The 17,194-nt window shown below is 40.6% G+C and overlaps 1 protein-coding gene across 2 annotated transcripts in view; it reads left to right on the top strand.

Annotated features, from left to right (window-relative positions):
• BNC2 (basonuclin zinc finger protein 2) overlaps positions 1-17,194 on the top strand; it is a 413,431-nt gene that overhangs the window by 115,261 nt on the left and 280,976 nt on the right. For both annotated transcript variants that reach the window (XM_061199080.1, XM_061199078.1), the window contains exon 2: positions 14,501-14,701. In XM_061199080.1, coding sequence (XP_061055063.1) covers positions 14,501-14,701 — 201 coding nt within the window. The remainder of the gene's footprint in view (positions 1-14,500; positions 14,702-17,194) is intronic.

Raw genomic sequence — 17,194 nt, 5'->3', positions numbered from 1 at the left:
TTAAAACCTCCAGCCTATGGGGGTAAAACTGTAAGACTCTAGGAAGAAAGACGTAAAACTGTGTGCAAACATCTATATATTTATCCATTTAGGTTTTTCCCTTGGGATATTTTGGAACACCATTAGACACTGTAAACCTCTTTATGGTTTGTTCGCTTGGTATGGAACGGGAGAGAAAAAAAGAGCCAGTCCCCTCTGGCTGTATTCTTCTTAACACTCTGTACCCATCATGTGAATGGAAAGAACCCAAAATCTTCATTTGCAGAACTGTATCTTAGCCCCTGGCTCCTGGAGAAAACCAGTGTGGTTCAGAAGTGGGATGGGAAGAGTGGTTTGCATTGGCATCAGCCTTGCGGGTGCTTTGGGGCTGGAGCACACTCAGCTGTGGGTTACAGATGCTTGCTCTCCAGTATTAATGTGGCCAACATGTGAAACCATGGCACCCACAATGCTACACAAAGGTCCACGCCTCTGATAGTTTGGGAAACAACTCCCAGCTGAAGAAATTCCGTCTTGAAGGGCTGTAATACATTCTTGAACAGAAGGTCCTTTTCCAGAGGGGTGGAACCCAGAAAGAGATGCCTGATGATGTTGGACCGGGTACCAGGGACTATATCATCGGGTGTCTCTGATATTGGGACCTTTAACTAAAAACAGAAAAAAAAAAAATGCTACTCTAAACCTGAGGTTCATAAGTGCCAAATTCTATGCTGTACATATAGCAGAGAGCTTGGGCACTCAAGCCATTGGATAGTTTCTTTGGAGATGTCAAATGCAAAGCATGAGTGGTAGTGGTTGTCATCTGTTCTGACTCAGGGTGTGTTTGAAATGTTTCCACTAATTTTTATTTCTCTGAGCTGTCTCCAAGGTTGGTAGGACCAGTGAAGACTATATGGAAAAGAAAGGAAACAAGTACAGGGTTGGTTGGTGCTCTTTGTAAGTTCAATAACCAAGACGCTTTTCAGGTCCCCGAAATTTTCAGGTCCCCTTCTCACGCATGAGGCCTGTGCTTCCTTCTAACAGGACACTTGAGAGAGCCGGGATGTTTCCATCCCCCATTCAGTGAGTGCGCTAGTCTTCTCGTTCAGGTGCAATTTCCAGTGAAATAGTAGCTTGTAAGTATTCAGAAGTTAGTTTATTGACTCTTATTGCACTTCTGAGCACCTAATAAATAATTTATTAGTCTGATGGATATGTGGCTACCTAACTATGGGTCATGAAATATGCACTATTCTTCTAATACACTGTAGGGAGACCTGTTTATAAAGTATTTAGTATTGGTTTTATAATGCACCGTTGACAACAGAAGACCACGAAGCTCAAAGATCAATCTCATTTTGCTGCTTTATAAAGCTCTGTGACAGGTCACTTAGACAGTGGTCCTCGCAGAGAGGACTCTGTTAGGAAGGCGGTCTGGAGTGGCTGCGAGCACAGTGGATGAACGTCTTTGTCCAGGTCCCTGAGGTGACTGTTTGTTGGTTGCTGATGTTGGCCAGGTGTTGGAACTCAACACTGCCCAGTTCTCTGTGGGGAATCTGGACTGAGAGTGACCCGAGAGTGCTAACGCAACCACCACTGATTGTGCAGAGAGCTGGGGTGACTTTGGCCCCCAGTTGCACTTCTGGAGACCTGGATTGCAGGAAGGAGCCGGGTCTAAGCTTTCCTCAGCTTCCTCTCATGTTTGCTGATGAAGTGACATTGTTCCACATCTCCCAGTCCTTCATTCAAGTCACAGATGTGACACAGCATAACTTAAAAAAATTTTTTTTTATTATAGTTGATTTACAATGTTGTGTTAGTTTCTGCTGTACAGCAAAGTGATTCGGTTATACATATACATATATCCACTCTTTTTTAGTTTCTATTCCCATATAGGTCATTACAGAGTATTGAGTAGAGTTCCCTGTGCTGTACAGCAGGTTCTTATTAGTTATCTATTTTATAAATTTATTTATTTATTTATTTATTTATTTAGCTGTGTTGGGTCTTCCTTTCTGTGCGAGGGCCCTCTCCAGTTGCGGCGAGCGGGGGCCACTCCGCATCGCGGTGCGCGGGCCTCTCACCATCGCGGCCCCTCCTGCTGCGGAGCACAGGCTCCAGACGCGCAGGCTCAGTAGTTGTGGCTCACGGGCCCAGTCGCTCCGCGGCATGTGGGATCCTCCCAGACCAGGGCTCGAACCCGTGTTTGCCGCACCGGCAGGCAGACTCTCAACCACCGCGCCACCAGGGAAGCCCCTATTTTATATATAGTAGTGTGTATGTGTCAATCCCAATCTACCAATTTATCCCTCCCCCACTTTACCGCCTGGTAACCATAAGTTTATTTTCTACATCTGTAACTCTGTCTCTGTTTTGTAGATAAGTTCATTTGTACCTTTTTTTTTTTTTAGATTCGACTTTAATAAGCGATATCATATGATATTTGTCTTTCTCTGTCTGACTTCACTCAGTATAACAATCTCTAGGTCTGTCCATGTTACTGCAGATGGCATTATTTTGTTCTTTTTTATGGTTAATATTCCATTGTATACATGTACATTCCTCTGTTGTTGGACATTTAGGTTGCTTCCATGTCCTGGCTATCGTAAATAGTGTTGCAATGAACATTGAGGTGCGTGTATCTCTTGTTGGTGGGCATGTAAACTGGTACAGCCACTATGGAGAACAGTATGGAGTTTCCTTAAAAAACTAAAAATAGAGCTACCATATACACGATCCAGCAGTCCCACTCCTGGGCATATATCCAGAGAAAGCATAACGTTTTTTGATTTTTGTTTGTTTTGGGGAATTTCATTAGCCAGGAAGAAGTTCACAGATATTTAAAAAATCCTACCTAGTAAACACTTAGATTTGGGGGACATCTAAATAAAAATTAAATAACTTCATCCAAAAGTCAATTCTCAGTGTTTCACTTTCTTGATAACTAAATCCTGTAAGAATGCTATGAGGTAAAGAAATACAGTGTATTATTGCATGTCAGGGTGTACGTTTCAAACAAGGCATTTTTCAGTTTTGCATTAAGAGCTCCTTGCTGCTTCTAAGTATTCTACTTCCCAGATTGGGAAACGGGAGCTACACTTTCTTGAACCCAGTCCACTTGCTTGTAACTTTTCAGAGTTTTAAAGGAACCAAGGCTGAGTCCTTTCTGCAGTTTGCCGTTTCTCTTATTCATTTCTCGTTGATTCAGAGTTTCACGTTACCCTCTCCAATTGGACCAAACCCTTTCTACTCTCTGTTGGTCCTTGATTTCTTCCTGTCCTGTCTCTCTTAGCAAGTGCCCTCATCTTTCCTGAGATGGTCATGTCCTTTGTGTAGCTATCATTTATTGAGCATTTACTATGTGTTAAGCACTCTGTTAGGCCCTGGATTACCAAAGATAGATAAAACTCTCTTACTTTCAACAAGTGAAAAGCTTAGTGGGGGAGATGGATAGTAAATTGGCTTTCTACATGAGCCCTTTTGAGAGATATATATTTTAACCACAGAATTTTTTTCTCTTCTTACCCTGGTTTCTGAGAAAAAAATTTTTCTTCTCCCTTCAAGGGTACCCTTTTCATTTGTGCTCTTGATTGCATTCTCTCCTAGAACCCTTTTTTTTTTTTTTTTATCATTTTCCCTCTGGCTTAGATCTTCAGTATCCTTTTCTCCCCTGGCTTTGTCCCCTTTGTCTGTGATACTTTTTCTTCCCTGTTGTGAGAAACAAGCAATCGACACACTAACACAACTTCTCCCAGGCCCTGCAAACTCTCAGACCACCTTTCTCTTACTTTACTTGCTTTCTTTGCAGAATTTCTCCATAGAATGTTTGCTCTTTTCTGCCTCCTTGTCTTTGTACTTTGCTTACTTCTTCACTTCTTTCCAGTCTAGATCCTCTAACTTCTATACCTATCTGCCCACTAAGACATCTCTCTTAGGACACAAAATATAATTATAAAATATCGCAACCACAAATATATATGAGGAACGGGATAATGAACACCCATTTATTGAAGCTTAAGAACTAAGAAGGTACAAATACATCTGAAGCCCTGGGTTAACATCCCAATTACATTGTAGCCACTGCCATTTCCTCTATCCAATACCTGCCCTCCCATCCTCAAGCAGGATTCTGATTTTGGTATTTATCGTTCCCATGCATTTTGTTTTGCTCTTATTATATTTACTACTACTTATTTCTGTACTTGGTTTTACTACACTCTAAATGTAGCATTGTTTCTTAGAGCATTTAAAACTCTCTAAACTCTGACTTCTCTTGCCACTGAGAACACTGGACAATCACAGTGCCCCTGTTCATGCTGCTTCTTCTGTCTTCTCCCACAGTAAATGTGGGTATCCCCCAAGATGCTAACTTTGGCCACTTTCTTTTACCTATCGTGTCACTTCTCTATTGATGATTCTCAGATCCAATAACTACAGTGTCAGCCTATTTTCTGAATGTTTCTAGTTGCCTAGTCACCAGCATGACCTACTGTTTTCTCAAACTGAGCTTACTGTATATGCCCACCAACTCGTTCGTTCCCATGTCTGTTGAGAGCGCTACCAGTTTCCTGTGCTCAGAATATCAGAGCTGTAGTGTCATCTTTGGCTCTTCTCATTTGTTACACACATCAGTCATTCTTGTCCCCTGGATTTTATCTCCATGTTGTATCTTGCTCTTTTTTTCCCCAGCCCTATTACCTGTGGTCTTTTTACCCAGATTGTTATAACAGCTATCCTAATTGGTATCTTTGCTTCTGTCTTTTCACACTTCAGTCCGTCCGTCATGCTGTTGCCAGATAAATCCTCTTCAAGTACAGTAATGATCATACCGTGCTGCTGTTGAGAAGCTTTCAGCAGTCTTGACTGTTGATGGATAAAAGGATAAATAGCAACTCTTCCTAGTGACATACAGGACCCTTCCCATTATAATAGTTCCCACTGACCAGTCTACCTCTTTCATTCATCATCGCTCTACACAGATTTCACCTTAACGTTCTAGTCCAACTGGACCACTTCTTTAGGGTGTCTCCTTTCCATTGGCCTCGGTACTCTGATTCAATTTTTGACAGCTCTCACTTCTCTACTTTTGTTTTTTTTTTAAATTTTTTGGCTGTGCCATGTGGCATGTGGGATCTTAGTTCCCCGACCAGGGATCAAACCCACATCCCCTGCGTTGCAAGTGCAGAATCTCAATCACTGGACCACCAGGGAAGTCCAATGGACCACTTCTTTAGGAAAATTATCAGTTCTTAAGTTCCAATGCAAATGCTGCTTCTGCTTAGAAACTTTCTCTTCCCATACCAGCTGGAAGGAATCTCCTTTTCTTATGTCCTATACAGTTTGGCTGCTACCTCTACTTATCACGTTGTTTTATTAAGGTTGTTTTTGTACATGGCTTATCTGTACTAGATTATAGATCTGGCTTATCTGTACTAGATTGTATCTGGCTTATCTGTACTAGATTGTAAACTTCTCATGAGCAGGGACTATGTTTTAACTTTCGTGTTCCCCACACCTTCTTGTAGTTGGCAAGTAGGGCTTTGATCAGCATTCCCTAACAGTGGCTAAAAGTGCTTAGTTTAAAATATGTCTTTATAACACATGGAAGAAAAGGGAGCTAGAAACTGAGCTAGTCAGGGCAAAAGTGTATACCTTATCAATCAGCAAATTATTCACTTCTTCCCACTTTGTTACTTCCATTCTCTCCAGGACTTATTTAATGGTGGGCTGCTGTCAACCTTAGAGACTATTAACTCTTAAAAAGTATTTAGGTGGTCAGAGGAGTGGATTTGCAATTGTTTTTGTTTTTTTTGATCTGTTTTAATGTACTCAGTGTCTCCAAATAATACTGTCTGCAGAGTAGGTATAATTTCCTCCCCAGTCTCTCAACAGGCATGCGTAGCACCCACTCCAAATAGCCATAGTCACAAGTCAGAGGACAGGCTTAATGAGCAGGGCGGGCAAGCACCTTTCAGGATCCCCTGTTGTGGGGTTGATGCTGCTCAAATTGAGGTACGTTTAAGCCTCTTGGATACACTCCCGTTCTGGCACCGCCTAGGTAAGGTATCTCTCACCTAAATATTGTCTTCCTCCCTTTTACTGCCTTTCACACTCATCCCCATTTTGTGAAACTCAGGTATTTGCTTGATTCCTCACACTTATTACCTTTAAAGAAATCATTGCAAGCAGTACATTTCTTGGCAGTTACATGAATGATTTTTGACTCTGATAAAGTATCTGCCTTCTTCTGCCCCTTCTCTTTTCTCTCCCACTCCCCCCTTAGTTTTTCTTTTCCCTCCCTTTTTTCTTTTACATAGTTCTCATTTATTGTTTTCACTGTTTTTACTAGCAGTACCATTCACAGTAGCAGTAGTAAACTTTTAGAACCGAAGTATAACATGCATACAGAAAAGTGTACAAATCGTAAGGGTATACGGCTTGGTGAATATTTACAAAGTGATCATACCCAGAACCACCAATGAGATGGAGATACAGGACATCACCTGGACCTCAGCAGCTTTCCTTGTGCCTCTTGTAGTCACTACTCCCCACCGAAGGTCATCACTATTCAGAACTAAGTTACCCATTAATTCTTCCTATTTTTAATATGCTGTTAATGAGTTTTTGGCATCTTCTGAGTTCCTTAATTTTGAAAACAATCTTCAGGTTTATTCAAATTTGCTTTCAACATTTTTTTCATTTAAATAAGTATATCTATGTAGCTATATATATATATATATATATATATATATATATATATATATATATATATATATGAAATAGCCTCTGTGGTTTTCCGAAGATGATGAAACTTCACATATACTAGTATTTCACTTTTTAAACTTATTTTTTAAGTTTGTGAATTTCATTTAAGAGGGTACCATCAGCAGAGTTGCTTTTCTCTGTGACAGATCTAAAAGCAGTGTTGGATTAACTGGGTGCCTACGAATCTCAGTCTTCCTTCCCGACAGTAATTTGAACTATTATTATGATAAGTTCACTGGGGCTGCAAGTTTCTTGGGTCTGCAGACTTTAGAAGGAAGTAAATAGAGAAATTAGCACTGTCTTTACAGTCCTTGTAGCTCTTTATGGTCATACAAAGCTAATTGCCTGCTGTATGCTCCCCAGCCTGTTTTTTGATGCTCATTTAAGGAAACACGTTACTGGTTGTTTTCCTCTAGACTTTCTCATAAAACATGAACTTTACATTATGGTAGGAAGAAGCCATTGTCACTGTTCATAGCTGAGAAGAGATGAATAAAGTCACTTTTCTGTCTTTAAGCCAAAACAGGGTAGGTAAAATATTTCATTTTTTTTTTGGAGGCTCGAGATTCATGCCAACCTCAGATGCTTTTGCATCTGCAAATGTCCTGATTCTAAGGATTCATCATTTCCCTAACATTTTATAAACTACCTCATCTACCACACCCTACCCAAGTTCTCTTTATTTAAAATGTTTTTTATAGCGTATCAAGGGATTATGGCATTTGGATATATCCCTGAAAACACATCCTTGATGTCTTTCTCTGAAATCGAGGCCCTGATTAGGCTGTCAGCAGATGCTGTATCTCATTGATTGTGCCAGTTGGTACAGAGACAAGTGTCAACCAGAGCGGTTTCTCCCTTTTGCCATAGAAGGATGAAGTGTTTAGGTAGTATTTGCTTATGGGGGATGTTCCTGCCACTGCTGAAAGTGATTTAAATCTCTGTCCTATTCAAGCTTAATTTTAGGAGGCCTGTTTTCCCCATAGTCTGAGATCACATTATGATGTTTTCAGTGCACAAGCTTCTCCCTCAGTATAGCTGATCAATTTTTTTGGTGCAGCAGTTATTATTGTTGTTATTTTTTTGGTCATGTGCTCTCATGTGGTATTCCTGTGAGTAAACACTAGAGCATTTAGTACCCATGATGCTTTGGCAAAAAACAAACTAACCAAAAACCAAAGGTATGCCTGCGTTTCTTGTCCCCTGAAATCCTCAAGCTATTCTGGCTGAAGTTTCTATATGTTGACATGCCCAGCGCAGGCTGCCAGAGCTGTCTGGAGAAGGTGTAGTTGTAAACAGTTGTAAATTGTAACATGTACAATTTTAACACAGACTCTCGTAGAGGAGAGAGAGGGGCCAGTGATTGAGACTGGCAATCCAAGGGGACAACACCATTTTTTTCCTCCTTCATTTGAATCTATAAAGATCCTTAACTGCATTTTGAATTGGTTAATCCATGAGCTGTCAGCCCAAATTTATGTCCCAGAATTTTAGAGAATAAGCAATAGGATTGATGTCTCCAAAGAGGAAGATTTATAGAAGAATACAGGTGCATAGTTCAGTCCATTTATACACAAGCGGGCACAGGGTTAGATTCAGTAGTTGGCAGCATGCATCATCTTTTTAATCTGGATTAAAGGCGGCTGCATTCAGGTGTGCCTAGATCATCTGGTAAATTGAGACACGAATGAGAATTGTTAACTAAGAAAAGTTTTCCGGTTTCCTTAAAATTTAAATGCAGGGATCCAACTAGTAGAATCCAAAAATTTTCTTCAAGATCATCAGACTTTGCTTCTGTAAAACAATTGGCGGTTGAAAGAGGGGTACTTCAACTCTTACAAGGCTGGTAATGGAAGGAAATTAGGAGCCAGTGGAGAGTGGGAGATGTAGGTGTGATAGGTGAATCTCCTTCAAGGGTAGAGATGTGTTCATATCTGGGCTCTATCTTAAAAGCTGCTTTTTAATCTCCCTTCCTTCCTTTCCCCCAAAACATGCAGGCAGAGTAGAGTAATAGTTCATCTTTTTGTATGTTTTTTTTGGGGGGGAGGGGTGAATTTTCACTGTCTTTGCATCAAATGACCTATATGACTCAAGGGAAAACAGGCAGCTTAGATTATGATATAATTATTCACAAAGGGGAAACCTCAGTGGAAATTATTGTTTTATGTTTTCTCTATTCTTTATAGTGAGTCAAAGAATTTTCCCCCTTAGCCTCACATAGAAAATGAAACTTTACACAATAAAAAGTAGGGATGGCAGGTCTCAAAGGGGAAAAAGGTTGCTGTCAACTTTTTTTCTCTGGAATATGGAAATTTGGGTGGATTATCTGTTCAGAGGAGGTTTCCTTTATTAATTCTTTTTCCTTTTTACACTTAAGACATCTGTTAACATTTCACACAGCCCAACAGATGTTGCAAAGCAAGTCCCATACTTTGTTCTCAAGAAAAATGACTTTTCCTCACTTGGTTCCCCCACCTCTGCGACTGGGTCCAGCCTGCTGCTTCTGCATAATTTGCATATATTAAGTTATATACCTTAATGCCATACGAATTTGTAGCTTCAGCATTCTTTTTATACTGTAAAGTGTGATTTGATTAGAAACTAGTTTACATGTTGAGAGGTCATAACATTTAAAAAACCTCCGTTGAGAATGGCAGCCTAATTCCACAGATAGGATTGGATAGCCAATTATTGAATATTTTTCTCTATAAAATATGTGAAGTACAAAAGCTTGAGTTGTTTTGCCACAAGGAAGTGCTGATTGTCATGCGATGTGGAGCGTCATTTTTATTATTTTGGCAAGAACAGGGACAGTTTTGTCTTGACAAGCCATTAGATGAATACCAGCTTGTGTCACATGAAAAACCACTGATCTTTAACCCAGCTCTGTACTTAACCAAGCCTTGAAAATGAATAGTGAATAAAAGAAGAGCAAAGGCCAGTTTACTGTCATTACAGATTACAGCATCTGTTAACAGCTGCTGAACTGAACCCAGGGAATTACAGGTATTGTTCCGTGAACCAGCAGAAGTCCTAGAGATGCTTGTTAAACTGTGTATGTAAATTGTACATTTATTTGATATTTGCTTAGGATTTACATTGTTGGAAACATAGCTAGAAAAAAGGAAAATCCTTGACTAATTTCTCAGTGTACTAAATGTATGCCTCTATCACAAAACCATATATGTTTATATAAAACTATCTCAATGAGGCTTCCTTACCTCCACTTATGGAACTTATTTTAAGAAAGCAATGTGCCTTTAAAGGAATTATAATAAGTATCAAAAAGAAAATAAAAAGTATGCAATCCTCCCCCCCCCCCAAAAAAAACAACCCACATACAAACACACAAAATAAAATCCTTCGCTCATTTGTTTCTTCAAGGTGTTCATTGTGGCTAATATCTGCACCAACATGTGATTTTTTTTTTTTTTTTAATGGAGGGAAAAACCTAACCCACCTCAATACCCAAATATTGAAAAGATCAGTAACATTTACAACAGTCAGTTGTGGGAATTATTGCTTACAGAGCTAACAAAAAAGAACACACTTTCTTACCCTGCTGGTGGAATTGCATTGTGCCTCCCTGTAGTCTTGTTATCCCACACTAACTGAAATGCAAATTCTTTGCAACTAATTGGATCTCATTGAGGGTACATGCACAGTATGTAGTTATATGCAAAAAGGTTTTTAAGAATAAAATTTCTCTGTAATTACAACTTTTGATTATGATCTGAGACATTGGTATCTATAGTATAGATACCAATAGACTATAGATACCAATAGACTATTCTTTGTAGAATATCTATATCTATATATATCTAACTTTTTTACAGATTACTCAAAAACATGAGCTTTGAAATGCTTAGTAGAGTCCCAGCTCCAAAGTTAGGGGGAAAATGTTTATTTACAGTAATCTATAAATTGGATTTTATTAAAGTCCTATGAAAATAAAGATTTTTTTTTTTTGAAATTTAGAATTTAGTATCTTAGAGCCAGTACACTGAAGTCATGTTAATAGTGTAATCCTTTTCTTGGAACATTTTAAATGTGAAAACATCATAAACATCAGAAATCACTTCCAAAAGCTGTTGTCTTTTTGTTTTTTCCTTCCGTTCTCCAATCTATTTTAACACTGTAAACTTCATTTGAGTTTCTTATTTTTGTGTAAGTGTATTTCTGCTACATGTTGTGGTGAGGTGGAGGTATTCACATTCCCATAATATCTTGAATAACTTGGGTGCCATTTAGACCTAGCTGGTGTACTTCTTCTTCCCATGGTCCATCTCTCACTATCAGTAAGGGTGGGAAAGCCAACACATAGCCTTTAGGATTTGTGATCTTTAAGTGGAAATACATGGAATCAGGAGAGCAGAAAAACAATTACTGTGTAAGTGATGCCTGCTTCTACTTCCCTAGTTTTAAGTAATTTTAATACAAATGATTCCAGACAGTTATTCTATAATCTGCAGACTATGTAGCCAGTGGACAAACTCAAAAGTCATCTTTGTACCTTGTGGGTATATATTTTTTGTACCTGTGTCCTTAAAATGATACAGGTGTCCTGCTTGCTAGACAGAAGATTATCCTAAGACTGAGGACTCTGCATGCTGTGTTTATATGTGGAAGTGAGTGGCAAGTTCTAGGAGTCAAATTTGTATTTTGAAAACTGGATTTAAAAATGAATGTTTGAAACTTAAAATCTGCAAAGCACAGCATGTGTATATGCTTGAGGTTTTTGTTTTAGTTGACTCGTTCATTCATTTCTTGCTAAGTCTGGGTTAATTGTTGTCTCATTGTAATAAAGCTTGTCTTCTTTGTAGACTATTCTTACAAACAAGTTAAAATTTTGTTTGATCAAATCCATTTAGCAGGTGCAGAATTGCATGGTAGAGTTGTAGGTAAAAAAAAAAATTTTTTTTAAACCGTAGAAAGATAACTTGGTGCTTTTGAGGCTTGTGCCTTGGCAGTAATGTGCCAGATACACGTTACACTGTAGACCTGTTTCATCTAGAGCAACCCAAGCTTTGCTCTCTGAAAGAGCTCAGTTTGCCTACTCTGGGTAGCATTTTGTCAGACGACTGCTGGCCAGGCAGACTAGATTTGGATGTATTAGCTAGTCAGCCTAATAATCCTGTACAGACTGTATTGATTTTCTAGGAGAGAGTTTATGAACTAAATAAACTTGGGGTTGGTGTCTTAATAAACTGCTTCTCTCAGTCTGTCACATTTAGTTACGGAGCTGTGCAGTTTAGGGGGAAAAAAAGCTAATTCTGTTACAGATTGTTCACAGCAGGGTCTCCAAATTAGCCCTTTGTTTTGTAATGCCACCTTGCTTGGGCTCGCTTTGAGCACATTTCTCAGTTTTGCCCTAATGAGTTGCAACACTGATAATGTGGCTGATGATCTTTCATTGATTTCACTATCACTTGCTTGTCTGGTAATTGATCCGTTGCTGAGCCTCTAGTTAATTATATCGGCTTTGACATGGCCCAGTCCATGGGGAATTTCAAGTCTTGCAGAATAACAGTTTTAATAAAAGAGTCTATTACTGCAGGTGCTTGCTGCTGCATGCCAGTTGATTTTTGTGGTGTGTGTGTGTGTGTGTGTGTGTGTGTGTGGTTGGTGAGGAGGGGATACCTGGGAAAGGAGAGGACCACAGGACTGAGAGAAAGGAGGGGTGGGGGCTGGAAGAAGAGGAAGAGGGAGTGAAGGAGAGAAGAAGGAAGGAGGGGGAGCTGAGAGGGTGAAAGCAGGAGAGCCAGAGGCACGCTAGAGAGAACACGCAGGCAAAGCGATACAACAGAGCCTGCAAGGAGCGAGGAGGAAGCTTGCTATTGACAGTGTCCTTAAGCCTCCCACAAATAACAGCCATTAGTGGGAAGGTCAGGAGCTGAGCATGCAGCTTGACTGAGGCACTGAGTGCCACTTCAGAAATCAAGAGGCTAGCAAATTTTAGAGGGAGTTTAAGTGGGTAATAGCTAGCTGTAAAGGTACAGTCACTGTTGACAATTGACTCACAGGGTCTTTTTTCTGCCCTCCCCCCCCCTCAAGAATATTTTTATTGACCACAGGTGGACTTAATATATTTTAAGGCAACAATTCTTCGGATTCTTGTTTGTTTCTCTTCAGATATTGAATTTGCTGCTTTTGAGACTTGTTTTGTGCTTAATGGTGGTGAACCGGAGGGAAGTTTAACAGAAAAGCTTTCAGGAGATGTCGGTTCTAGAGGGGAAGGCACATTTGTGTCAACACAGTGCACGTTTTCTCATCTTTTCTCATTGTCCACTAATGACACCGAGCTGCCATTGAAGCTCTTTTCTGTTTCTTTTGTTGTTTCAGAGAGTAAGGTTTATTGTTATTCTTGAGTTAAGAAAGAGCAAGGAGAGTGGTACATTTGTCCTCGGTATTTGTAGGTGGTTGAAGATTAATGTGCCTTACATTTTAAGTTTAGGAAGGATGGCTTTTTCCTGCTGACTACTTTTATGAGATGACATGAATTTAGCTTTCCATTTTGGAGTTACTGCTTATGTACAGTGCGTTTTGTTCAGTTCTGCTTTTCCATAAATAAGGTAGATAAATATGATCTAATAAATAGATGTTTTGTTTTAAACCTGGTTTAATTAAAAATATGACATGCTATCGAGGTTATATTTCATCAGGCCAGAAAACATTATAGAATTTTCCATGGAGATCTTGAATGAAAAATGGAGTTTTTATATTCATTACTTTTTACCTGAAATGGGACAGGCTTTTTTTCTTCATCTTTTTCTTTTTTATGATTTGAAAGGATATTGTAGAGGCTTCATCCAGGAACTTTAACAAAGGATTTTTTTTTCTACTTTTGAGCTTTAAGAAAAGGTACTTTTTTCCTTTCCCATTCAGTTTCTTATTGTTCAACATCCAATTGAGTAATTAACGCCCTGAGGGAACTGGGTAGTAAATAGTGTGTATTTATTTTGCAGATGTTTATTGTGCATCTTCTATGTTCAAAAAACTGCTAGGTTTATTTATTTACCTTTTAGAGTGTAAGGTCACGTCTCTATGTATATTATTTTCTCTAGAAGTTTATATGTGGTTATAAATAGCCCAGCACATACTATATGACTTTTAGGAGCTAACATTTAGACAACACCTAAGCCAACTTCACATTCTCTTATAGCTGAATATTTTTCTTTCTTCCAGTGTAATTAGGGGAAAAAATGTTTTTAAGCCTAGCAGTTTACAAATGTTAAAGCAAAGACTGATGTCAGATATTGCATGCTATACCCGAAAGCAGTGTTGGGAAAAATTCCCTGGGAAGGGCCCCAGTCTCTCCTTGCGCCGTGGACCGTCCCTGATCATGGTGCTGCTTGGAGTGTGCATAAGTGCGTATCTCTCTATCCGTGTGTCTGGAGAGGGGTTAGTGCAGGGTGTCATTTAGTGCCTGACAGTGGAACAGTGCAGTTGACTCTTAGCTCTGCTATCCAATGACATGCAGTAGCTGAGAGTTTGAAGCTGATGGTTGGGTCTCCAGTGCTGCCTGCACACCTGACAGGCAGCTGTTAAACCGAGCAAAGGCAAGCTCGGGGAGTCACAATCTATGCATAAATGATAGGGGTATCTGTGCAGAAGGTGCGAAAGAAGCTCTGACCCCCTCCTTCCCCCAAATCTCCCCCTTCCCCAGTGAAATGCACAGTTCAGCCAGCTTCTTAACTACACTACACTCCTGCTACTGGCTGCCAAGAAGCTCAAAAAATCCACCTTCACTTTTCAGTCAGAAGAGGCAGAAGTGGATGTGAGAGAAAGAGAGACACAGAGAGACAGAGAGCCAAAGAGGGCAAGAGACTTGACTTTAAGAGACTGCTGTACTGACAACTCCATGCAGTTCGGAACCAGAACGACTCCGGCTGAACCAGGGTTCATGGGGACATGGCAAAACGCTGATACTAACCTCTTATTCAGAATGTCCCAACAGGTAAGTTACTTTCATTTTTTTTTTTTTTTTTTAAAGGAAACCTTGAATTGTTATGTGCACTTTTGTTTCTGGTATTTTCCTTACTAAACATTTTTGAATTTTGATCACTTCGTAGTTGGGTTCTGTTATGTCATAACTGTGTTATTGGAACGTGCAGGGTTACTTCACGGCTTCCCTAAGGGCTACTTACAAGAAAAGGGGGGAAAGGATACCGAAGTAAAAGAAAGCAAAGGCATCTGTGGCAAAGTTTCACAGTCCAGCCTGGGTCCTGGGTCAGGGGAAGACTTCATTTATTTCTTTGTTTTCTGTTAAAAATTAAAAACAACAACAAACACGCCCCCCCCCATGTTATCTTTCTATCTGCATTAATCACTTCATCCAAGTGGCTGCTGTCTCGGAGTAGGTTTACCAACCCCACAGCCATAAAATGCAGGGGCCCCTCGGCCCTGCCCGACAGACTTCCCGGGGCTGGAAGCGGCTCGATTCCGACCCGGCCCGGGAGAGGAGGCTGCGCAAGAGCCGCTGGCAGCGCCGAGGGGCGCGGACGGAGGCGGCGTGTGTGGCGGGCTGAGCCACCGGCGGTCCCACTTCCTCCGTGCCGCCGCCGCTGCCGCCTCCTCCGCGCTCGCCCTTCGCTCCCGCAGCGCCCGCTCGGCTCCCGCCCGCCCGCCCGCCCTCCGGCCGACGCACTCACACTCGGGCAGCCTCGGCGTCCTCCCCAGAGCCGTCCTCGGGCTGGCCGGCTGCGCCGCCGCTGGCTCTGCGGGGAGAGCCGACGTGTCCGCGCGAGGCCGCCGGCGACTGCTCATTAATCAGCGGAGTCCGCGGCTCGTACCACGTACCGTGCGCTCGGTGGTACCTACGCGCCCCGCGCGCCCGGCTCCTCTTGCACAATCACTGGCTCTGCGGCTCCGAGGGGGAGCGAGGGGGAGAGGAAGCGAAGGGAAACAACCCAGAAACTTTCATCTTGGACTGTGCTCAAGCGAGGGAGGGAAGTTCCCTGGTGCCTCCCTCCCAGACACGTCTTTTCAAAAGCCTCCACCAGCAAGAGTTAGTATGATATTACCTTCCGCACAGCACGAAAGTATTACTGACGAGTTCACTGGGATTTTAAGTAGATGGAGGCCGTTAGAAAACGGAGAGTGCTCCACTCACTTAAAAAAAATACTGCAGCTGCGTTCTTTTTTAAAAAACCTATTTTGTTTGTAGGACTTAATGAGAACTAAATACTTTATTCACTTAATTCGATTTTTAAAGTATTGGTAACGAAGGAAAGAAAGCAGTTTGCCAGGCTGGAGACTACCGCAAGTTTAGAAATACATCTGCGAAAGATAGTGCAGAGAGCCAGGGCTTTGCAGCATTTAGCTAGCGAACAGCTGTATCACACAGTTCTAGATAGGATAAATGCATTTGAATAAGGTGTATTTTGACATATCCTGTAGAGGGACCCTGATTACTGCTGATACAGTAAGCTGGGATTTAAATACAATCAACACAAACCCAATATGCAATTCTTTATGTGCAGTTTCCCATTCTTGCAAGTTAGAAAGTTCATTTCCTCCCAGTGATACTCCTTGGAGTTGCCGAGTGCTTTGAGAGGTGTATTTCTGAGGCACGTCCCTGCCTGGGTGGCTCTTTTCGTGGTTGGAACACAGAGTGTGTTTTCACTGACCTTAGGACCAAATAACTTGTTCTGGCACTTTAAAAATTAGATGTCATCTTCAGGGTTTTCTTGAGTTAGTGGAGGTCGTGTGTATGTGTGTGTGTGTGTTTCGAAAGGGAAGATTGGTTTAGGTCTCCCTCTAGCTAGAAAAGAGTTAATAAAACCAGATAGAGATAATGATCAATTGATAAATGGCTATTGAACCACATAGATGGTGTTAGATTGCTTCTTTGGCACTAGCCCATTTCCAAGTAGATTTGAATCTAAGGAGACTTTAAGTCGTGGAAAACATTTTAGCTAAAAAACAAATAAAAGTAAATTATATAAATGATGGATCAAAGTTAGGAAAATAAATTGAAATCGCTCAGAGACAGAAACTTGTACAGCTAAGCCATTATGATGTCTTTGATCCAGCTGTTTCACTCTGTGGGTGTATAAAAATCTCTTGTGTGTGTACCTATGTGCATGTATGTGTGAAAGTGAGCATCAGTGATTATATGAAAAGAGTAGAAATATAGGGGAGTAATTTATGCATTATGGGTGCTGTATGAAACTATATAATATTATACTATTTACTAAACAGAGTAGTACAATAAAGGGAGAAAATCACAATTTAAAAAAGTGTAGTGATTTCACTATATTTTATATATTTTCTTTATTTTTTGATTTTGAAGTAATTGGCGACTCCCCTCCCCCTCTTTTTTCTCCTGTCCTGGTTATTAAATGCTTAACCTCCTCTGCATTTTTGGAAAACATGTGAAAGAGGTTATGAGTTTACATGTTTTTTTTTTCTCCTTTAGGAGGACATTTTAGTTTGTATAAATATTGTG

This window comes from Eubalaena glacialis, chromosome 9, assembly GCF_028564815.1.
Source record: "Eubalaena glacialis isolate mEubGla1 chromosome 9, mEubGla1.1.hap2.+ XY, whole genome shotgun sequence".
Classification (NCBI taxonomy): Eukaryota; Metazoa; Chordata; class Mammalia; order Artiodactyla; family Balaenidae; genus Eubalaena; species Eubalaena glacialis.
This window is presented reverse-complemented; position numbering and strand designations above follow the sequence as displayed.